We start from the raw sequence: 25,113 nt of genomic DNA, 5'->3' as shown, positions 1-25,113 counted from the left end.
GATGAAAGGCAGGAGTGGTAAATTTACAATGTCTGTCTCTGAAATACCTTTCCCCTTGAGAACGTGCAGGCCACATCTTTTATGTTTCCAACTGGTGCTTTAATTATGGGTATGGAAAGATAGCAGGAAGTTTTAATTTTGCCTTTGAAAATTACCTGCTTTAGTAGTCCTTCACACATGGACTATATATTTAATAAAAGTTATTGCCAAACAATAATACTATGGGTGAAATAGTGCAGGCTATTACTTCTTCATTCAATGACTCCTCATTCACCAGAGCCAGATTTGTCTCTGGATTCTATTTTAGGTTCAGTCATTGACTTGTGGTATAACCTTTAATATGTTGTTTTTACTCTTTAATTCACTTTCCCACTCTGCTATATGTGAGCTATATGAAAGCATCTTTTCTGCACAGTGCTGAGAAAGTACGCTAGGAAACAAAAATTTATTACAAAATCTGTGGATCCAAGACTTGTAGTACCAGCTTTTGATATTTTATCTCCTCAGATTAGGTATTTAATTCAGTCTGTGATGCTTATAGCTAATCTGCTTCAGGGAAAATAAAATAATTGAAGCAAACCTTTTGCTGGTTTGTTCTTATCCAGATTGTTTCTTTGCCAAGTTTAGAGCCTAAAGCTTACTGGGACTGATCATGGAGCACATCTTAATTAAATCCTGCAAGTCAATAATCTATTGCAAATTTAATCCAGTTTAACTGTTAATATAAAACTGAACAGTTAGGTATAGATCTTGACATCTCTGGAAGGCCTTTTAAACTTCTTTGACTACCTTTTGGTCTGTTAGGCCTATAGGACTTGAGAAAAATACATCAGCCTGAGGCAACTTCAAAGAGAGGATCATGAAGATCTTGAAGTGAATCTACCTCTGAGGAGAGCCCCAGGATGTGTTGAACCCGGTGGTAGTTGAAAGGACATACCTGGGGTTGCTAGAAAGAGAAGGCAGCAGCTCTAAGAAGGGAGAGCATATTATTTATTGTTTATTATGTTTATTATTTCTCAGGAAGAGATATTAAATGTTCTGATTTTCTAGTCAAATCAGTCTCTCTGAATAGGTGATAGTATAAATGGAGGAAAGACTATTCTAAAATAAGGCTTTATAACTAGCTTAAATCTAGAGTATGTTATCTGGGAATCTCAACCCAGCTCAATGCAACAAAACTGAAACCCAATATGCATTGAAGTTCATTCCCCAAAGTAGTTATCACTGGTATTACTGTAACACTTCTTTCTCTAGGTGCTAAACACAGAACAAGGTAGCTTAGAGATACAGATCACTGAATACAGGGCACTCCAGAGGAAATCTTGTACTGCTTTGCCTGCTTACTTGAGGTCTTTTAATATATTTTCATTATTTTTTCTTCATTATTTAAAATTATTAGAGGTTCAAACTTCCAATATTTCTTCATACTGAAGTCATGCTTTTGTCACAGAATTGCAATGCCTCTAATATTTTACATCTCTTAAAACAGTATCTTCTACAAAAACAAATGAGGAATCCATGATTAATACATAAATACAAGTCTTTTATTTATTGCTGGTGGGTATCTGTCTGTATTACAATAAATCATAATAACACATTTTTTGTTTAGGAAGCAATTTTTATTATGTTGCTTTCAGGTTGTGGATAGACTGTAGCTAGTGTACTAAATGAACCGAAGATCCTTTCTTTATTTCACCTTTTTGTGGAGCCTCACGTTTTAGCATATTTGAATGTTTACAGAGAATTTACATTCATTTAATTAATGTAATTTACATTTACATTAATAAACCAAAGACAGGTATAGTTGGCAATTAATGGCTAGAAAACTGATTTAAGTGCAAAATAAGAGAGTTATTTAGCAATTGATGCTATTGTGCCTGAGTAGAAGGGTTTCCAAACATATGGATGATGTTTTATCATCCTTAAAGAAGAACATAAACATCATGGAGTATTGTAGAAGTTTTCAGGAAATGTTTTATTTTTCTTTTTTTTTCTTTTTTTTTTTTCCACTGATAATTTTTACATACTCAGGCTAATTATCATGTACATCAAGGATTTTCCCCAGAATATGATTTTTGTCTTTCTGCCACCTATTGTTCCTTCTGTGTACTTCTTTTTTTGTTTGTTTTGTTTTTGTTTTTGTTTTTCAGTGAAAAAAGATTAGTGCAATTACTTTCTCTGTATCAAAGCCTCGTGCTTGCCAACTATTATTTGGTTTGAAACCAGATCAGTATTCAGAGTAACCTAGGGATAAGCAGTAGCAAGGAGATGCATTTCCATACAGAGCCTGAATCACTAATTTCTTCTTTAGGAAGGGAGTTAAATAATCCTTTATGGTTTGAAATAGCTAGGAACCACTATTCTAAAGGGTAAAATTACACATGCCTGCCTCCTGCTAAAATTAGTATTAGTCACATAACTTCTAATTCCAGTGAAGAGTACTGTGAAGAGTACTTTAAAGAAACCCCATTAATCTCAAACAATTCTCCATCATGAAACACAAGACAAACAGGAGCTGAAAGCATGATTAAGGGTATACACTGGAGTTTCTTGGGTAATCTGTGTTAGGTTTACAAAAATGAGATACTTCGATAGAAGCTGCTGATAATGCCAAATAGAACGTGACCTTTTCAAACAATGACTTGAAAGTTAAAGTGTTTCCTAAGCACTACTGGTGAATAGCCTCCCTTTGTTATTTGCTTCAAGTTTTGGTCATATTGCTAGGGAAAATTCTCTGTGTTCTTAGCAGAGCAATGCAAAAGTGCCAAATCCTATGTTCCAGGGTTTTGGTACTGGTTTTGACATCTCCGAAAATCTGACTTATGTCTGAAGGAAAATCCTCTTCTGACTCAAGATCTTTTAAGAATAAGTCTGCAGGAAGTAGGTCTATAAGTCTATAGGGAGTAAAGGAAAAGAAAGATAGAAATGCAAGCTCAAAATCATAATACAGTGATTGTTGATCCCACACTGACATATACATAGAAGAGCATTCTAGTTAGTATTCTTCAAAATATCCTCCAAAACTCCTGTGGGTAACCCTGGGGTAAGTATCAAAGACTGAGTGTAAGAGTGGTGATGGCTCTTGAAGGGCAATTGGTAGGATTTATTTTGTGTGGGCACCTGTACATAGTAACTTATCCAAGGCATGAGGGCTGTGCTACTTTCTCACTTGAGATGCTCCTTCAAGGAGCATACAGGCTGGATGAAGATGGCAAATGTAGTGTGATTTTGCTTTATATATTCTGTCTTCACCTTTCAGGACTGTCAAGCTATCATATTAACTGCTCTAATGTAATTTACATGCCCATATATTACTTTGGCATATGCATATGTCCCTGTGGCAATAGGAAATGTCTTGAGCCATGGGACAAAGTATTTGATGCATTCTTCTCCCCATGCCAACCCTTTCCTTTCAACAGTGCTCCCTGTCCTCCTTTTACCTTGGAACATGAACTCTAAGAAGGCAGCAGTGGCAGCTCCTGCAAAATGTTGAAGAAAGCTGGGAGGGACAGGGAGAGAGTTGTGGCATGGAGACAATGTTCTGAACAGTATGAAGGAATATGGATGTTTTATTCCACTAGAGAGGAAGAAAATAATACCAAAACATGACAGAGCAAAAAGTCAAAGCCCAAGCAGAGCTAGCTAAAGAAATAATGAATTTCTCCATCCTGCAAAGAGGAGATAATTCTAACACCAATTTTCAGTTTCTTGCTAAGTCTTTGCAATTGGCCACATCATGCTAGATTATGATTGGCCACATCATGCTAGATCATAACTAGATCTCTCATTGATCTAGCTACAGTAATTGTTTTTATCTGTCTCTAAGCATTTCTTGATTAGACTCAGCATATACTAATAAATGTAGCTTTGCTGTTATGTGGCATTTTTCTTTGCTTCATCATAACTGCATTTTATTTTTTCATCTGAATTGCACTGATGAACAAGATGAAATTGTTGACTCAGCAATGATTAAAAACCAGGACTGGCAAGGTAGAATCCTTTCAGGTAAAGGGAAGTGATGAACAACAACTATTATTAACCTATTCTTCCTCCCTGGAAGAGGAGAATATAGGTATAATTCATAAGAGAGTTTAAGGAATGAAGGAGGAAAGGAACAATATATTCCAAATTTGACCTCAGAATGTATCCTTTGAATTTGCTTAAGTTTGTGCCATGAGTCTCTGTAGTACTCTGTCTGCTCCAATGTCTGAGAAAAGCATATAGAGAGTGGATCCCTCTTTTTCCACATTTATATTTTCTTGTCCTGAATACAGCTCAGCCAGAACAGAAGTTTGGGCTTAATATTGTTATTTTTGTTTCTTCAGTAGCATAATGAGCAACTTGAAGAAATTAGTTGGTTCTTATCAGAAAGTCCTGTATGTGCTTGAAGATTGAAAAGGGATATATCAAGCCTAGAAAATTTTCATACCAGTGTTTTCTTATTTTCATAACACAATTATCAGTACTCACATTATGATTACAGCAAGAACCATGCCTAGCAGTTTATAAAAATAACATTTGAGAAAGCTCTTGCCTTGTGAGAAGCTTGTTACATATTCCATCTGGGTCTAGGCAAACACCCTGCACAAGTGTGGTTTTATGGGGAAAAACAGCCATGTAAAAAATAAATCCTTCTTTTTCTTGACCTGTGCCCTGCACGTATTCAGGATTGTCTCTACCAAGCTTAGTAACAAATGGGAGTGCTTACAGCTTTTTATATCCATCTGCCCTATGCTACTTACTACACTTAAGAAATAGGGAATGGATTTTGTATCTTATTTTGCAGCAATAGTAGTGTTCTTTGTAAAAAAAAACCAAGAATTAAAATAGCACAGAGACACCAAGAGAGCAGCTTTGGCAGAGTGAGGGAAGCCTGTTTCTAGTGGAATGGCTCAAACCACTGTTCTTAACACATGGAAGTGTCTGAAATGTCATGTATATATTTCAGATATCTTACTGGAATTCTACTTCTAGGCTTTCAGAGGGCATTGCCTTCTTTGATGTGGTGAGTTGGCCCTGGCTGCTTGCACAGCTGCTCGCTCCCTTGCTCCCTCCTCCCCAGAGAAGAAAATAGGCAAAATAAGAGGGAAAAAAAATGGATTAAAATAAAGGCAGGCATATCACTTACCAAGTATTGTCACAGGCAACACATACTCAGCTTGGGAAATTTAAATTAGTTTATTACCAAATAACATAAATAATTCCTAAGTTGAGGCTGTGAGGGTGATCAGAGGGCTGGATCACCTCTACTATCTTCATAAAGGCTGAGAGAGTTGGAGTTGTTCAGCCTGGAGAAGAGAAGGCTCTAGAGAGAACTCACTGTGGCCCTGCAGCACTTAAACGGGGCCTACAAGAAATCTGGAGAGGGTCTCTTTATTGGGGGCTGCAGTGATAGGCCAAGGAGTAATGGCTTAAAACTAAAAGATGGTAGTTTTAGGTTAGGTATTCAGAGCAAATTCTTTACTATGAGGGTGGTGAGGTGCTAGAACGGGTTGCCAGAGAAGTGTTCTTTCAAGGCCTTTCAAGGCCAGGTTGGATGGGACTTTGAGCAACCTGGTCTAGTGTAAGGTATCCCTTCCCATGATGGGTTCGGGGGGGAGAGGGGAACAATGATGGACAAACGAGGTGTTGGAACTGGATGATCTTTAAGGTCACTTCCAACACAAACCATTCTGTGATTCTATGATCCAATGTTATTACACACTGCAAGAGTAACTTCGCTGCAAAAGGAAGTCAAGAACAACAAAAAATGATATATTGTTCTTAGATGTTATCTGTATACAAGTGATACTGAAAACAAATTTACTTTCAGCTCATTTTGAATGTGAAGGATCTAGGACAAGTTAGAGAGAAATACACAACAGGTGTAGGCAGCAGTGATGTTGTTATGGCTATGCTGCTGACCACAGAGGAGCTCTGTGAGTCCAGTGTTGTTCCAGTCTTTCAGAATAGCCTGCTGAGATGGGCTACTCACCTTACTGAGGTTTGTGCCAGTCTTCAGATCCAGGCTGGCTTACATTTTACTGATCTGAAAGGCAAGCAGTGTGAACCCATAACTATAGGTGCTGTCTATACTAGCCTACCAAAAATGTTTTTACTGTGGACATACTTAGGTATTCCTCTGTTTGTGGCAGAGGAGAAAATAGGATCAATATATCTGATATTCTCTTTTACATTTTGAGTACAAAGATTGGTTTTCCTTTTGTTAAAATATTTTGATCTGGAGGAAGTGATTTAGAAGATGAGCTGCTTAAATTGAGCACAGGAAGAGAGAATCTGTTCCAAGAATAGCTGGCAGCATGGAAGAGGGCATAAAGTTAGGAGTAGGCAAAGGGGACAACAGACATGTTAAAGAAATGTTTTCTTTGGAGTAGTGCTCCAAAATGCAGAGCCTTGTGGAGAGATGAGGACAGCATGTTCTGTGAAGGCACAGTATATTAGTACTAAAAATACGACACTGGTCAACTAGCCAAGAAGGTAAACAGCTTGCTTGAAGTCCTGGGGATATTTGTCAGGAATTCAGAAAAGAATATCTTTGGAAGACAGAGGAACCATATGAACTCACTGTGAGGCAGCAAATGTTCCAGCAATATTTTTGCTTGAGTAGTGCTGTATATTGGTCTAATTTCCATGAAATGAGATGCAACACTATAAAACCTTGGAACAAGCATGTTGGAAATAGGGTGTAATGTTCCATATATTTAGCATTTAGTCTGGTCTGAACACTGACTGTAGTATCTTTTGATCCCATGCTTAATGTCTTCTACTTGGAAAAAAAATCTACTCCTTTTTGAAGGAATTTGTGTCATCTCTGTGTCCTCAGCTTGGGAACTTAAGAACCTAGTTCTTACATAGTTCCTTTTGTTGTCAATGGTCAGGTCAGAAAATGTGTAACTGAAGTTACACCTGAAATTCACCTGAAAAGGGCAGTAGCCATGAAAGAATGCAGTTCATCAGCATATGTTTGTAGGACCAGAGAGAGAGAAAAAAAAAGGAGGGGGGGGGGAGAAAAAAACTCATTTTTCTTAACTTATGAAGTTATTGGATAAGACCAAAATTGGTAAGACCCCAGTGTATGTAATGGAAAATAAGGGAAAAAAAAAAAAAAAGGTAACAATTATTGATGGAAAAAATGCTGAAGAACTAATTTACACTAATAAGGATCCTCTCCATGAGAATATCTGTCCTTACCCCTCTTGACACTAAAGCAGCCTGACGGTAGTTGTTTGAATTAATATGAACAATATGATGTCCTATGCGGTGATTGTCCCACTCTACCCTCCACTTTTGTGACCTCACCTCACCTACCCTGTGTGTAGTTTTGGGTGCCACAATGTAAGAAGGACATAGAATTATTAGGGTGTGTCCAAAGGGAGGCAACAAAGATAATGAAAGGTCTGGAAGCCTATGAAATGTGGCTGAGATCACTGGGTTTGTGCAGCTTAGAGAACTGGAGGCTGAGGGGAGGCCTCATGATGGCCTGCAGCTCCCTCACAGGTGCTGAGCTCTGCTCTCTGGGGACAGCGACAGGACCCAAGGGAACGGCATGGAGCTGGGACCGGGGAGGGGCAGGCTGGGTGTTAGGGAAAGGTTCTGCACCCAGAGGGTGGATGGGCAGAGGGACAGGCTCCCCAGGGAAGTGGGCACTGCACCAAGCCTGCTGGAGTTAAGAAGCATTTGGACAATGCTCTCAGACATACGGTCTGATTTAGGGGTGGTCCTGTGTGGAGCCAAGAGTTTGACTCAAAGATCCTTGTGGGCCCCTTCCAGCTCGGGATGTCCTATGATTCTGTGATGCTGCCTGTTTAGCACTTAATCACCTTAAGAGTAAAATCAGCACCTTCATCAGTAAATGGAGATGATTCCTCAAAGGATGTTATATCATAGAAAACTCTTCATTCTTTTCTTCTTAGGTTTCTTTCTTAATCATTTTTTTTCAGATTTGCTCGTTAGATTTAAATTGAAGACTCTCTCATAAGCAAGCACTAATTTGTTTATAGTTGATGAATAGCTCACAAATCATCTGCGTCATAAATATAGAGAGAACTTGGTTGATAAAACATCAACAAAAAATTAGAAAACATCCCTTTCAAAAGTTTGGGTGTGGATGACATGCACTCCTGTACCTGGAAGTAACTATCTATATTGGTGCTTGAGGCAGGAGCTGCTGAGAAACTGGATTTAAGAAACTAGGATTGACTGAACTTTTTTTTTTTTTTTTTTTTTTTTTTTTTTTTTTTTTTCCACTTAGACTGTGCAAGATAGGCATGTGGTATGTGGTTTGACCCTGATCTGCAGGTATGTGGTGGTTTCACCCTGCTGGCCTGCTCAACTTCACCACAGCTGCTCTCTCACTTCCCCCCCTCAAAGGGAGAGAGAGGGGAAGTATGATGAGAAAGAAAAAGGCTCATGGGTTGAGATAAGGGTAATCTAATTCAAGGGGGGGAAAAAAAAAAAAAAGGAAAAAAAATAAGGAAGGGCCATGTGGGAGCAAAGAAACATAGAAAACATTCTCTACTTCCTATTAATGAGCAGTGTTTGGCCATATTTTGGGAAGCAGGGCCTAAATACGTGTTGCTGTTGTTCAGGGGGACAGATGTTTTCATAATGATAGCCCCCTCTTCTCTTTCCCACCTTTTATTGCTAAGTGTGACACCATATGGCACGGACTATCCCTTTACTCAGTTTAGGTCAGCTGCCGTGGTGATATCCCCTTCCCACTTGATGCCCACCACCAGCCTACTGGCTTTGGAGGTTTGGGGTGGGATCTTGATGCTGTGCCAGCACTGTTCAGCAACAAACAAAACAATGGTGTGATTTCAGGGCTGTTCTAGGTATGTGTGCAGAGCACAGCACTGTATGGGCTTCTGTGGGGAAGGTTTACTCCATCCTAGCCAGATCCAGGACCAGGTGATTGCCATCTTTTGTTTAACAGCTCAGTGCTTAGAGAACATGAGGGACCTGGGCTCAGGTCAGCCATAAGAAAGCAGGAATGCCATTTCTGTGGAGTGCCCTGTTTTAGTACATTTTAGGCCATGCTGAGCCAAACTGTTCTTTTCCCTTATGTTAAAGTTGGATCGCTATTTAGTCAATACAGTCATGAGTTCATGAGAACACAAAGCAAGTGGGAAAACAGTTCTATACCATGGTGATTAAAGCATCAGGCTGGAAAAAGAACAAATGTATCAAAAAGATGTAAGATTGCTGTACCTATGAAATATACTGCCCTGAGGGGGAGAAAAAAAAAAAAAAAAAAAAAAAAAAAAAGGCTTCTTTAGCAGAACTGATCTTATCTTGAACGTATGTTATTTTTTCTCTTCTGGTGAAAGTACCAGCCTAATTTTTTAGACTCAGTAATTCAAAGGTCTGAGGTATGAACCTCTTCCAATTTCTCACCCTTTAGTGTCTGTATATATTATATATATGTTTTAATAATGAGTTGGTACAGTGTAATACTGCAGTGGCTTAGACTGATCTTGTCTAATTTGATATAGCTATATATGGAATGTAAAAGCTGTGTTTCCTTATTCTTGAGTAAACGTGCAGCACAGCATGATGTTCTTTGTAGAGAAATAGCAAGGTCAATTCCATCCACAGGAGAAACATGCAAACCAACCCTCTTTTATATGTTATTATTACAATGTACGTATTCCATGAATAACAACATTTGTGCTTTAGCATTTTTGGAGCTATAACATTTATACTCTGAATGTCTCCAGAACACACATCTATATGTAAGAAGCTCCCCTTTTCACTTGTACCCTAAATATCAAGGGTTATTGTCCAGCAAGTAATTCTGCTTCTGAGTCTTGCTTTTGTGCTCTTTTCACTAGCTCTAAAAATGCATATTCACCATTGCTTTTTGAATTCATTTGTACCAGTGGAAGAATAAGAAGAGAAAAGATCCTCAGCTGCTCCGCTTTTGCGCTAGTGGCTGAGGTGCACAATAGCCATGAGTCAGGCCTTTCTGCAGATTCTCTCATTAACAGTGTTACCATTTTTACTTAAAAAAAAAAAAAGAAAAAAAGAAAAGAAAAGAAAAAAAACTCTATCTCCCCCCAAAAACTAAAAAAAAATAAATAATAATTTAAAAAAATAACCTTCAAAAAGATGCCTTTGGCTGAACTCATGAACAAGCAGATGTCCTGAACCCTTGGTACTGATTTGTGCATCATTCCTTCCACTCTTTTTTTCTATCTTGAGACAAGACAATACAGACTTATGTTCAAATGCATTTTATTGCTGCTATATGGAGATTGGAGGAAGGGTTATTATGTATATTTTGCTTTATTAGTAGTGCTTGGCAGCTCCGAATCACTTTTTATTGAAGGATTTCCAGTACTGTGCAGCACTGCATGTACCTACCTACATTGTAGCTGGGTGTCGACCATTTCATTTTTACGTATTGGGAAACTGAAGCAGTTGGCAGCGAACAAGTCACTGTGGCCAAACAAGTAAATAAATAACCTGGTTAAATCCTTGTCCTCCATGAAAAAAAGCAAGTTTGCCACCCTAAGATACCATATAACATCTTTATGATCAGTTGCTTTCCTTTATTTACATATACAGTAAGCCTGAAATCCTACCAGTGTTAATGTGCATACATAACTCTAAAGAAAGCTAGACCATTCTTTGCATTTTAGAAAATTGCTCAAAATGACTCCCCAGGAAAAGAGGAAATAAGAGATCAAGTCAGTTTTTTATGTTCTTGGTTTGCTTAACTCCTTGGTACTTCAACATATTTTTTTTTCCATGCCTGGTATTTAATTAATCTTATATATGGCATTGCATTACTAATCCTTTTTAACTATTTCCATGCAGCCAGGCACAGAAAACAATGCACACATACAGAAAATAAAAAATTAAGAGTAGAGATAATCTCAAACAGTTCCAAAATTAAACTTTCTGAAATACCATATATTCATGCTGCTACCTGGGTTCTAAGCACAGAGCATCCCAGATCAGGTGAGCGTCTATTGATCTGACAGGTCTGTAATCTGACATTGCACCTCTAAAAGAAATGCTTTAGTGGAAACAATACTGCTCACAAAATGGTTGGATATTAACTAGTTCAGACAACATCCCTTCTGTATATTATAAAGATCACTTCTGAAGCCTCTTATTTCCTGTCTAGGCAACGTCCTAATCTGGAATGAAATCTCATTTCTGAGTTAAGGAAGATGCTTGATTTGGAAAACTAATTTGGTAATATGTGACTTACAGTGACCTCCACATTCATTTTCCAAGATAAATACTGAATTTACACTGCCACTGCAATTAATGCACAGTAACATTTCTAGTAGTTTCCAGGCTTCTTGTGAAACTCTACTGAATTGCAAGTTCATTTGAGTACAGCATAGAAATCTGAAATAAATCTGTCAGTTGTGCATATCCAGGCTTGCATCAGTATTGCTGGAAACAAAATCCAAGTTTATACTAAATAAAGTGAGAGTTTATATGATCTAGGAGTGTAAATTGTTGCAATTACACTGCTTGTATTTGTATTTGGTTTATAGCAGCCAGTAATGCATGCACTATTTGTTCAAGAGCTTTCCAGCATGTATTTACATATGTAATTTTATCTCAGGTTATGTGGTATTTGACATAAAACCTGTATTTCTGGAGCGAACTGATAGAATAGCTATCTATTTCTGAGAAGAAGATATAACCTTCATATTTGTGAATGAAAGCTGGAAATCCTGAGTCAAAGGAAAGTCTAGAAAACACCAGAGCATGAATTATTAGTAAATAAAATCTCTCTCTCCCTCTCTTTCTCTCTCTCTCTTTTTTTTTTTTTTTTTTTTAGGAAGAGTTTATTTTAGTTTTAGTCTCAGTCTTCCTTGTTGAATGCTTGGTGCTGGTGAGGCAATGTGGCCTTACATATATGTATGGCAGCATGAACATATGCCTTTACGTACCTATACACACATATTACATACATGTATGGCGGTGTGAACATGCACCTTTTCTTATATATTGAACCCAAACTGGAGTGTACTGAAGCTTTCTGAAGCTCAAGACTGGTTTTCCAGGATGTATTTCTTGTAGGTTAGTAACTGTCTAGTGAATGGAAAATGGGAATCACCATTTTTCTGTGGCCAGACATAGAGGTTCACTATTTCTCAGGGAGGATTCTCATTTAGTGAGAGGGAGGGTTGTATTCTACCTAATAAGTTCACAAATGGATGGAACAGAAATATCAGATTACACCAGCATGATTTGTCTGCCATTCGTAAGGTATACAGTCGCAGTAATATACTCAATTTTTCTTTTCTTTTGTTATTTCGATTTTCTAGAAAAAACAAGTGAGCCAAACAAAGATCCGTGTGATCTCTACCATCCTCTTCATCCTGGCTGGCTGCATTGTCTTTGTGACCATTCCTGCAGTAATCTTCAAACACATCGAGGGATGGACAGCCTTGGAGTCCATCTACTTTGTGGTTGTCACTCTGACTACAGTTGGCTTTGGTGACTTTGTAGCAGGTGAGCAGCTTTGAGCCTAGGTGCTGTGCATGAGGTCCTTGGCTCTTAGAATTTGTTTTCTGATGTGGAGAAGGGACATTTCACAATACATTATATCCAGTGAAATGAAGCTAGGTGTTTCTGTTGGGGTTACTGTGCAATAACATGAAGGACTCCAGACTGATTTAAGACCCAGGTGCCTTTCCATCTGCAGAGTGCAAGCTTTCAGCAGGGTAGATAACAGGAGCCTGGGAAGTCCTGATTATCCCTTATCGTACAATGAATTATGCACAAGTCAAATGACTTTCCTATCAAATTCAGGATTTGTATTAGTCCATTAGGTCTCACTATGAGGCTGATTGCTGAAGCAAGTAGCCAAAATGATGAATGGACAACTCTCTTACAAGTTAGCGTTGAGCTATAAGGCTGGAGAAATATCTGGTTTGATGCAGTAGTAGGCTGCTAAAAAGTTCTGTTGCAGAAACTGCAGCATTTCAGAGGCTGGATCTTGTTCTCCAGCCTTGGCAACAATTTCTACATTGCAGCTGCCCTGTTAAGGAAAACTCATGTAGGAAAGGAAGGACTAATGGGGTATGTATGCATCTCAGTGCTAGGAGGCTGCTCTCTATAATGAAAACAGTACTAGCTGGAGCTATAAATATCCATCCTTATCAATCACCAAAGAAGAAGTCAGGATTTTTGGCTAGTGAGATGAGAAAATTTTTCATTCTTTTCATTCTACTGCTTTGCTAAGGAAAAGGTGGTTAAAATAAGTGGAATTTCTTTTTCCATTAGCGCATCACCTCTACTCCTCATTCCTGTTAGTGGTCCTAGTTAAAGACATTAAGATGCCTATGTTACAAAGAGCCATATTATGCTACTGTTTTGTTATTTCCTATAACATCAGTGGAATATGAATGAGTTAAAAACATCAAATGAAACTATGGAGATATGTAAAGTTTTCTTTGCTGAAGAGCTGTAGAAAAGTCTTTTGTAGACAAGACTCTCATCGTCCTTTTTTTCTGACATAGTGGTGTAGAAGATGTGAAACATTGAGGAAAAAATGGCACTGAATAAACAAAGCCCAAGATATGTAAAAAGCATTTCACAAGCATTCAGAGATAGAAGTGATTGTATGAACTCGATCCACTTTAACCACTTAAGTGTGAAGTAAGAAGCTCACTGCTATTCTGCCTTTTTTGTATCACAGTGTGAAGTAAAAATAATTAACAATATTCTTCATAAGCATGTGGCACTTTGGTAATGTTTTCTTTAATAATATAGTTAAAAAAATAAATTTTAAATTGTTCTATATTCAACATGATTGGGAGAATATAATACACAGCTGGGTTGCTACTAGTGGCCAGGATTTTTCAAAAATCAAATGGGTACCCTGAATGAGAAAACTTCAAAGATGGTCTCATGATTAAGAGCTTAAGGCAGGTGATCACCAGGAGATTTTGATTTTATTGCTGGTTTTGAGAAAGATTGTCTGTCACTATTATTTTCTGTCACTTTATTCCCTCTGTATCTCTATCCCTTCAACATCAAAGAGAAAATGCTATGTCGTAAAGCAGCATCAGTGGAGCTATGCTGATTTATTCTACCTAGAATGTGTCCCAACTCTTGCCAAATTGGGAGAGTTTTTGTAGTACTGTTGGAAATACAATTACGGATATAGTCTGAAAAATATATATATATGTATTTGATAGGCTGAAGAAAAGTGTTTTCATACTTTTTCAGAAATCAATTGCCTGTTTTCTACTTAAGACAGACCTAGACAATCTGCTTCATAGCGAGCTTCTGCAGGGATGCGTGTGATCAGAACAGCCTCATTGTACCATAGCAACAGCTGTCCCCACCTACCATTGTTTTGCACTCTCGAAGACTGGAAAAAGAGAGTGATTCATGCAGTGTATGGGGAGAGATTAACATCAAAAACAATATTTGGGTTCCTGCCAGTGCTCAAATGTCTGAGCTTTCATGGGGATGTTCAGTCACTGTACGCACACTCATGCTCAGTCTGGGTAAAATTAAAGAGTTATAGAATATCTCAGATTGCAAAATGCTCCAGATGACACGGTTCAGTGTCATCTGGAGAATTTAATATAGGAAAATCCTAAAAGCTCTCTGTTGTGATAAGGAGGTACAGGTTGGTGTCCAGCTCTCATACAACCAAGATTAGGAAATATGCATTCCTCTGCCTATGTCCCAGGCAAAGACATAGTCTTTGTTGCACTGCATGTAGCACTGTGATAGGTCTAGAAGTCTCAAAAGTGAGGTTGAAGCTGCTTTCTTTTACAAAGGTTTATCTTGTTCTGTGGTAGGTAGCAGCCTAGGTGCTACTGCATTTGGTTTAGGCACTTCATAATCTGTTGATCTGTGTTGCCCACATATTTGTTTTACTGGCTCTTCCTGAGACTTGCATGAAAAGCATATAAGATTCTTGCTTGTCTGAGCACTGGCACAGGTTGCTTGGAGAGTTTGTGGAGTCTCCCACCTTGGAGATATTCAAAAGCCATCAGGACATGGTCCTGGGGAACCTGCTGTGGGTGACCATGCTTGAGCAGGGTGATTGGACCAGATGACCACCAGAGTTCTCTTCCAGTCTGAATCACCATTCTGTGACACTGTGATATTTGTTGCTTCATTTGATCCATTTCTCCTCTAAAGTCATTGGCCAGAGAATGCATCCTATAACTGATATCCAAGCAGAGGGCATATCCTTATTATCAGAGCTTATACAGCATTGGCTTTCTGTCAGACACTCTGCTTTGGAGGGTAAGGCAAAGTTATTTTTCTGTCTTATACACTGAGGTCTCCGTATCCTGTATTTAAAAACAAAGAATCTGGAAACCCTATCACCTGAGGGGATTGAACTGCGATGTACCCAAATTACCAGGCTGCAGGCAGTTCTGGATAAGGCAGACTAGCTGTATTATTTTTTTTTTTTCTTGAAAATATGTTCATGCTGTTGCAAGTACTATTGAAGCAGAAGTTTCAGAATTGCTTCAGAATATCAACAATTTGAAGAAAAAAAAAAGTTTACTAGGTGCTCTGGCAGGTCATATAGCAGCAGAACAATATGCAATTTTGATGAATCTTAAATTAAGAACAGACTGTTCCTCCCATCTGACAAGCCTCTCATATTTTATTAGAACTACAATGGTGTTAGCAAGAGTCAAGAAATGTTTTAAGGAATTTCTCAGAATTTCAGATATTTTGTCATCAATTTTGGCATCTCATCATTCCTAAGCATAAGTATATGCTTATTGCAGGAGGAAATGCTGACATCCATTACCGGGAGTGGTATAAACCCTTAGTGTGGTTCTGGATACTTGTTGGCCTTGCCTATTTTGCTGCTGTCCTGAGTATGATTGGAGACTGGTTAAGAGTCCTGTCCAAGAAGACAAAAGAAGAGGTATGACAAAATATCTCACTGGATTTTCATTTTATAAGAGAGCTTTAAGTGCCTGATTCCTGCTTATCTAATGAAGGATGTTCCTCTGCTTGACCAATGCACAGTGTTGTATGTACACAGTATGTACAGTGGCTGTCTTTGCTATCCTGTTAGCTCTGATCTTTAGCTCTTTCACAAAGGCTGGAAAAAAGCAACTGAAGGAAACCTATCTTGTTATGCCTCTATCAGTATTACGGAATACACAGAACACAGCAGTAGGATAGCAATTATGAAATAAGCGAGGCTGGCCTTCACTTTGAAGCAAACTTGAAAACTCTCGTAAAAATTTCAAGTGCTCTTTCTTCAAAATTAGAGGTGCATGGATTTTTAAGATATTAGTTGGCTCTGTTCCTTATTAAACAATACTTTGCCTTTAAACCAGGCTTCAACACTGAGTTTTCCTACATTTCCCTATGTCAAAGAATATGGTTCTGAGTAAGGGTTTAGATTCAGGCCCCCGTGTTTTTAAAACTTGAAGATATTGAGTAGGTGGCATCAGGGAAAACATGATTAAATACACTCAGAACATGCCCTCCATGGTTCAAAGACGATATTGTTCGTGCTCAGAATAACAGTGGAAAATGGAAGGTAATTGCTGTAGCTCTGAAGCTGAAGCCTGCTGTGGAGGAGGTTAATATAATTTCAATTTTTAATTCAATCTCCTTTTGCATTCCTAGTAAAGCTAACCTGGCAGGGTCAACTAAAGAGCAGGAATAACCAAAATTTGACAGAGGCAATGCTATTTATCGTTTATGAAGGCAGCTGACCCACCTGAGGCCCACTGCAGCTCCACAAATAAAAGGGGAGAACATTAGCTATCAGGCAAGATAGCAAGACAGCACTTGGCTATGGCACCCAGAGGTGGGAATTTGAGCTCTCATGGTGGATGTGAGATACCTGCTACCACAGGTGGTCCAGTTCTAAGAGGACATCTGTTCACCTGGACTACTGGATGCAGAACGGAGTTTTGGCCCCAGCAGCCCAAGAAAACCATTGACCTTGGTGAGCTGCTGCAAACATTGTACTCCTGAATCTGTTCTCCTTTAAATGAGCTTTAGAAAAGGCCTGTGTTGACTAAGATATTGAGAATGTTGAGGTGTTTTGAAAACTCCTCCTTCAGGAAGCAGCTTGCTTATCGCTGGCTTGAGGGGGTGTTATTTGGACAGTTATGCAATGGGCACCTCTGTTAAAGACAGCTAGAGCTGTCCTGGAGAAAGGACCCTAGGCTGGATGTATCAGCAGGTTTTTGGAGTAAGTGAAGTCACCTAATAAATATTTCCAACATTAATTGCTTTGTGGCACTGAGCAGAATGTTCAATGGGACTGAACAGCTCTGCCCATGAGCAACACAGAAAAATACATTGCTGTATTGGTACACACTGGTTGCTGTGCTGTTCTGAGGCATATTAGTATAACTACATGTGAATAATTTTGCCCCCTCCTGGCTGTCTACTGCTGATATTTTAAGTCAGGAATTTTGTTCTTAGTCATGGAGGGATTAACATGAAGACATCCTGCCACAGAACACAGCTATAAGATCTGTGGGGTGGCAAGCAGTGAAACAGGTAGCCCAGTGGTTTGCCAAGTAAGTCATTTACAAGTCACATGTTGGTATCTTTAGACCCTGCCTGAGTATAAACACTTTTCTGCTGAAGTTTGGCCCAGATGTATGCTTTGGACCTGGGACTGGTTTCCAAATCTATGCCAGACAAAAAGGTGGTTATGCTACTGTTCTGTAGGAATGAATTCCACTTCATTTTGTGTGTGTTCTTTTGTTCTTTATTTTCATTTTTATTAATTTATTTTTCCTGTTGTAAAGGTTGGAGAAATAAAAGCCCACGCAGCTGAGTGGAAAGCAAATGTGACAGCTGAGTTCAGAGAGACACGGCGGCGGCTCAGCGTGGAGATCCACGACAAACTTCAGAGGGCTGCCACCATCCGGAGCATGGAGCGCAGGCGCCTGGGCCTGGACCAGAGAGCCCACTCCTTAGACATGCTTTCTCCAGAGAAGCGCTCTGTCTTTACTGCCCTGGAAACGGGACGCTTCAAGGCCTCATCTCAGGAAAGCATCAACAACAGGCCTAACAACCTGCGCCTTAAAGGGTCAGATCAGCTCAACAAGCACGGGCAGGGGGCATCTGAGGACAACATCATTAACAAGTTTGGATCATCTGCTAAAATGACCAAAAGGAAAAACAAGGACCTCAAAAAGACCATCCCTGAGGATGTGCGTAAAATTTATGAGACCTTCCGAAACTACTCCTTGGATGAAGAAAAAAAGGAAGAGGAGACAGAAAAGATGTGTAATTCTGAGAATTCTTCTAGCACTGCAGTCCTGACTAACTGCATCCAGCAGCACTCGGACCTGGAGAATGGAGTGATCCCCACTGAAACCAAAGAAAGGGAACATGAAAACAAAGCATTACTTGAAGACAGAAATTAAATGTAAAAGATGCTTGACTTGAATTAACAATGTTAGTGTTTTATATACATATATATATTGAGACACGTGCCTTATACAGACTCCTTATTCAGTCTGAATTATATAGCATCGAAGAATATTTCACTGTGCCATAAAGACTCAGGCTTGCTCTGCCAAAACAAGTCAGGAACACAGCACTGCAGAATGGCAACAGAAAACTACGCACATGGAAATTTCAGCCTGTATAAGATTACCAGGGCAAGACGCAAAGGAAGAGACTGAACCATGGCAATACCACCGGAGCGATATGACCATGGCATAACATTAGACAAAAGGCAGCTATGTAAGAGGAGCCTTTGAAAGTGATAAAAAGGAGTGTATCTTTGTAATGGAGTATGTATTCATTAAGCCTTCCCCTGGTGATTAAAAAGAGGAGAAATTATTGGAGTGAACTAGAAACTTTCAGTAAGGCTTAGTTTATGTTTTGGCACGTGATCCAAGCTAGATTTTTTTTTTCCATTTTTGAACCAGATGCATTATCTTTCTAAACTCCAAACGAATGTCAATGGACACAGCCACCAGCTGGATGCTGGTTTGAAAAATCAACAGAGACATATTTAAGGGTCGGATTGCTCTTTTCATTAAAAAAAAAAAAAAAAAAAAAAAAAAAAGAAAAAAACTCTGTGGGTATTTATCTTAACCAGTGGAAAAAAAAGGAAAAAGAAAAAAAGAAAAAAGAAAAGAAACAAATGGATTTTATTCTCTTGTAGGAAATATTCAATGTAAACTCACAGCAAGAAAGCGCATATGAAGAAAATGCAACATCTAGTGCTATGTTGTTTAAAAGAAGAGAAACATTAATGATATTTGACTAGGTGTATAAAACAGTGGGCCAACTGTTTTTTAAAAGAATTTCTCATTCACACTTTCTACCACTGAAAAACCTTTTAATTTTAATGCTGTAAGACTATGAAGGCAGAAGGAAAGCTATAGCTTTTGCATGTCAGCAAACTGCTGTTCTCTGTAGCTGAATCTGAATTTTTAAAAATAGAAATAAGAGCATATACATTATTCAAATGAGGGCCAGGGAAACCATAGAATCTCAGGGCTCTATGCCCCTTTTGCTGGGTTTGGGTTTAGACATGAGCTGCAGTCATAATCTCAAATTAAAAAAAAAAAAAAAAAAAAAGAGAGAGAGAGAAAAGAAATTTAGGAAAAGAAGTTGAGAAAAATATGGTGGTAATCTTTTAAGTGCTTATAGCTTTAAGTGCCATTAATGCTGTCATATTTTGTAACTTTTTAAACAAGTATTTTGAATTATTTGTTTTAATTTCCTTTTGGGTATTATCTTTGTTATGGCATTTGCTATCTCTTTTCTTCATAAATCTAAACATGAGTCTCAGACTAAAGTGAAATGTAACCAAATTGTAGGCATTTTAAAAAAATCATTTGTGGTGTCTGGACATACATAGATACAAGACACACAAATGTCCCTAGACTTCATAGTAAATATTCAAAGAAAAGGCTGCAAAATAATTAATAGGAATGATGAAAAACACTTAGTTTTGGTAGTCTCAGCCTGCAGGCTACTGTTTGCCATTGCAGATAGAAGATTTTGCATGCCAGAAATGAAATACATGATTGCACCAGCAATGCCTCCCCTGCGCCTTCTCAAACTCTTAAATAGTCTTGCAATTCAAGCTGTAGGCGTATAGGTAAAGTAAGCATGGATGTAGATGGCAGAGACATACTGAGTCCTATAAGCTAGTCAAACAGACACTCACAGGCCATATGGGCACAGACTTTTGGAATTGCATGCCCATATCTGCGTACACAGAAATGCATGCTCCATTTTCTGTGATACTTTCTTAGATTTCATGCACAACGAACCAACTCAAAATCTAACTGGTCACCAGAATATGATTGCCAAGGCTATGAATAGAAACGTGGCAATGAAAATGCAAATTTTGAGTATCCATATTTGCATATCTAATTGACTGCACCATTTGCAGGAGCAAGCCAAATATCACTAGTACAGAATAGGAAAAGTTCTTGGTATGTTCTGTCTGCTGATTCACTTCACTTGAAATATCACATCATCTTTCTAATTCTTTTATCTGTCTGAAAGTTAAGGATGAAAAAACAATGTTTGAAAAATTTCAGGTCATTTGGGATTACTTTAACTCAATAAGGTCCTCCAGAAATTGCATTCTGCTTAGGTCACCAATGAATCTCTAAAGGCACAGGGCTGTCTGCTGGCTTCGGCATACTGGAAGCCTCATCCCCAGAGAAGGTTTCAGTTGAATCCATAGCTGCCCTTGCTGCTGGAGGCTTCAGGGCCACACCATGACATGGACAACGGCTTGCGGCCACCCTCAGACCCCATCCTGCTCAGGCTGCAGGCAGGGACCAGGGGGAAGCAGGTCTGTTCAACACAGGAGTCCTCAAGCCCTCCTGTCAGTCCTGGTTTTGGGCAGGCACAGGATGAAGTAGGGCCTCCAGTGCCACATGTGAGCAAGTCCTCTGAAGGCCTGGAAATTCAGTGAAGCCTTTTGTGCTCATTCTGTAGAACCCAGGATGGGTAAAGTACACTTGGATTTAGTGAGGCTTTCTGTTTAGATCTGGGGCTTTACTGTAGACTAGTAGAAAGTTAGGAGCAAAAGCTACAATTTGAGTATGCATTTGAATTTCAGACAAGGTTCAGAAGTGCTCAGACGTGTGATTGGGGTCCTGTGAATTAAAGTACTGCCTGGTTACACCGTACTGCACATCGCTTGTATAAGGATCAGGCACACAAAAGCAAATCACCTGAGCCTGAAAGCCTGCAGTACATGCAGATTGTGCTAACAATCCTCCATGGTTACCAAATGCCAAAAACAACATCACACATGCAGTTTGATTTGCTCTTCAACTGAGTTGTTGTCACAAGAAATGCCTGTCTGTAAAGGAAAAGTCCTGCACAGATGCACAGACAGCTGCAAGGATATGTGAGCTACGTTACCTCTCTGTGAAAAATAAGGCTTAGTCATAGCCAGTGCATTTCTGCAGGGAAAGCAAGAGTAGTTTTCTTGTAGGCCTTGTCTGTGAGAGCAGGGAGTTAGTGGGCAAATCATGGAAAACACATCAGCATGGGCAAAGTGGCTGAGGAAGTAATATTTGGTGGCCAAATTCAGAACTGATTGCTGTGATGTGATAGAAGGACAATGCAATCTTGGCATAGTTTTCATCTCTAAATTTTCCAAATTCTCAGTCTGCATCCCATCCAGATTCCAGCTGATGGCATCTGTGGCTCGCTTTAGTTTCTGCCTGCCCATCCCATTCAGGAATCCCTGGCTGACATTTTACCAGGCTGTGTTTTCACTCACTTCTGGTTTGGGATATGATTGTTTCAGAGACAAAAGGTGATGCTGAATAAACTCCCAGTGAGATACAGAACAGAGCATTGGATGACCTTCTACATGAAAGCAAAATAATCTTTTTCATTCTGACCCCCCTCCCCACCTCACCCTCATTTGAGTGTCTGTGACTCTTGCTGAGAAAGCTGCCAGTCTGCAAATATTTTCTCCCATATGATTGCCTGTTAAATACCTCAATACACATCCATTTGTATTACAATGTGGGAACTGCAAAGGGTGTATTGCGTAGGGTGGCAGCCAGTGATGTCTGAAAACTAAAATGACATTTTATTGTCCTACATTGCTTCTCCCCTGGCAAAGGCCACCTTTGGGTTTCACTTGTATGTAGCAGTTTGGGAGAGAATCTCAGTTCAAACGTGAACTGTTTCGGTGGTTAAAATTCTCACCCTTTGGCATTTAAATTACTTAGAAAAAAAAAAAAAAAAAAAAAAAAAAAAAAACTTGTGATGTTATTTCTAGTGAGGCTGTTCAACCGTTATTGCAAGTTTTGCCAAAAGATAGTCTGAAGCATATCCAAATCTCCTTGCACTTAATTACAGCCTTTCACAGCAACCTAAAAAAGTCAGGCAAAATGGTGACTTAATGACTTTAATTCTCAGATCCTGCACTGAGCACAACATGACTTGACATGGGAATTGGGACCTGAAAGAACAAAGAAAACATGGATTTTCTGTAGCCGTAGCCCTCACACATAGAGGAAGACTCAGCTGTCTGTTTTCCTATAGCTTTCAGCTCTGCAATTCCACTCTCTCCTGTCTTGTGCAGGAGACTTCTGGCGTACTCCTTTGGGGATCCTCCTGAACAATTAACCATCACTGAACTTGTGCAAATTTTGCATGAGTGGTTTTGAAAAGGTTTGTAACTTCATCCATGTGGCAGTCAGTGAATTTCATTGTCCTTTTTTTACAGGGAACATTATTTCTAATAAACATGTTATTAGAAATAATAGTAAATAAAAAAGCAGTGATTTATATTAATGAAATCTGATTTTCATTGTTGCTGTGAAATTATAAACCATCTGAGCTTTTGCTGTCTGGCTTTATGATGTCTCTAGTAAAAGTCTGCTTCTTCCAAAGCCATTAATGGGCGATGCCAGAGACTTTCTGCAAAATTCTCTGTAATCCACGATAAACAAAATTATGTCTGTGAGTTCAGGTGTTAAAAATCCTGTCCTTAAAAAACCTGTATTTTCCTGAAGAATGTGTGTTTATGCTGTACATGGGCTGTTTGTTTGTTTGCCAGCTTTGGTTTTCTCAGGGGCTTACTTGTGTTGTCAGGTAGCATGATGTCTGCTAGTCTCATTTTTCCCATCATCCACTAAAAATAAATAACAGGCAAAGACCAAGCTTTATGTAATCTTGTATGTTAAACTGGAACAAGTCTTCTGCTAAACAGATACAAATTTAAAGGGTGATTGGGAACTGCTTCATCATTTCCATACCTCTGTTTGTTCTGAACTATGCGTCCTTTAATCTAAGACCAAAAACTGCTCCCATCAAAGTCAGTGCAGTAAAGAGGAGCTAGCTTCTTATTTTCAAGATTTTTAGGGTGAAGATCTGCTGTTTGAGCACTGAAGTGCTATTTGCACTTACCAAGATGGCGTTACATCAATACTAAATACAAATAAGCCCAGCTTCAGAATGCTTCCCTAGGCAATAAAATATCAATGAAAACACAAATGCAAATCAACACAAATCTGTGGAACTCAAGTAGAAGCTTGTAGATTAATGTATGAAAATAGTAGCCTGAAATATATCATCACAGAAATGCAGATTTGGAAGTTTCTGTAGGTTGCCTAATTCTTCCCAAGGTCCCCGTTTTATTCCCTACCAGTAGCAGTTAGTCTTGTTAATACCACTGCTGATTTGGAGCTTAATAGTTCCTGCCTGCCAGCACAACTCAAGTACATAATGATGTTAGACCATGTTGACTCACGCTGATGAAATCAAACACTCTAAAGAAGCAGTTTACAAAAGCTAATTTCGGGTTGTCCTGATGAAGCCAGCACATACTTTGGGAGCTGGATCACGCTGGGTTGAATAGGTCAGTTAGGAAAGGACCCACAAGGATCATCGAGTCCAACTCCTGGCTCCACACAGGGCCACCCAATCTAAGGGCAGGTCTCATCCACAGTGCTGGTGAGTACTCAGGAACCATCAGAAAAAAGGTGCCATGCAAACATGTGCACATGCCCACCTTTCACACAGCCCATGCAACCAGTTCTTGCACACAGATTCAGTGGTGATGCCTGCCACTCCGTGCAGGTAGAAGTGAACTTCTGTGCTCCCTCATATCTGCAGACAGGTCATGTCTCAGCCTAATCTTGCCACTAAGAAATACCAACACTTCTTTTGGGGAAAGAGGGCATTTTCTCTAGCAAGAGCCCCTTTGAGACAATTAGGATGTGCTTTTCTTGGCTGAGCTCCTTGAAAGCAAATCACAGGCAGGTGATATGTGGCATGTAAGAGAGAATATTTTAGTCTCCCAAATATGTTCCACCCACACACTCTTTTCCCTTGTGAGAACTGGGTGCTTAAAGAGGAAAGTTTATAGTGCCTATTGTGAGATGTAAGTCAAACATAGCAGCCTTGAGCCTCCCATTTAGCAGTTTCCCAGATCCTGGAGTCATGTAGTAACTATTAATAGAAAAAGGCAGGATTTGTATCTGGATAACAGCTTTGCAACAATTTGAATTTGTTCAGGCCAATGTTCCAATGTAGTTTTAGGCTCATTTTTTTTTTCTAATACAAATTGATTTAGACCTTGTGGACTGGGCTGAGAAACCACGATTAGTCATTTTCAACCGTGCATTTGATTTTGATTTTTTTTTTCTCTCTAAAATTTGGGGAAACATTTTGGTGGGATGCTGGTCTATTTATTTTATCCTGAACAACTTCAAATCATAGTATAAGCAATCATAAATCTACTTACAAAAATATTCTATCTACTCTTTTGTCTCTGTCCCTCTTTCTCTTTCTCTCTCTGTAAGACTTTATGGTGCTTTAGAAAGGCATTTTCAGAAAAGGGACAATTTCATAAATGTCATTATCAGGGTACAATGCAGAATGTGCTTGTACCATCTTGATAAGTTTTGCTGCTATTGTCTTTATTATATGATGTAATGTTTTACTAAGATGGAAAAAAAGCAACAAAGACCTTCTAGATGATGAAAACACTTCTCCTGTTGTGGTTATTTTTTCTGATTTCTTTTCCTATCATCCATCAAGAGCAGAGGAGCTGTAATTAATCTCACCTTTTGCAGTTTCCCAACAGATGCAGTTTGCACCAACAGATGCTGCAACCTGTTGAACTGTGGGTCCGTTGTCAGCAAACATGGGTGACAAAGGATTCCT

At 39.0% G+C, this 25,113-nt stretch overlaps 1 protein-coding gene across 2 annotated transcripts in view; it reads left to right on the top strand.

Moving 5' to 3' along the window:
- Positions 1-23,105, top strand: part of KCNK10 (potassium two pore domain channel subfamily K member 10) — a 70,614-nt gene extending 47,509 nt beyond the window's left edge. For both annotated transcript variants that reach the window (XM_035328439.1, XM_035328440.1), the window contains exons 6-8: positions 12,297-12,483; positions 15,741-15,883; positions 17,742-23,105. In XM_035328439.1, coding sequence (XP_035184330.1) covers positions 12,297-12,483; positions 15,741-15,883; positions 17,742-18,365 — 954 coding nt within the window. In that variant the 3' untranslated portion in view covers positions 18,366-23,105. The remainder of the gene's footprint in view (positions 1-12,296; positions 12,484-15,740; positions 15,884-17,741) is intronic.
- Positions 23,106-25,113: the final 2,008 nt, after the last annotated feature.

This window comes from Oxyura jamaicensis, chromosome 5 (assembly GCF_011077185.1).
Source record: "Oxyura jamaicensis isolate SHBP4307 breed ruddy duck chromosome 5, BPBGC_Ojam_1.0, whole genome shotgun sequence".
Classification (NCBI taxonomy): domain Eukaryota; kingdom Metazoa; phylum Chordata; class Aves; order Anseriformes; family Anatidae; genus Oxyura; species Oxyura jamaicensis.
This window is presented reverse-complemented; position numbering and strand designations above follow the sequence as displayed.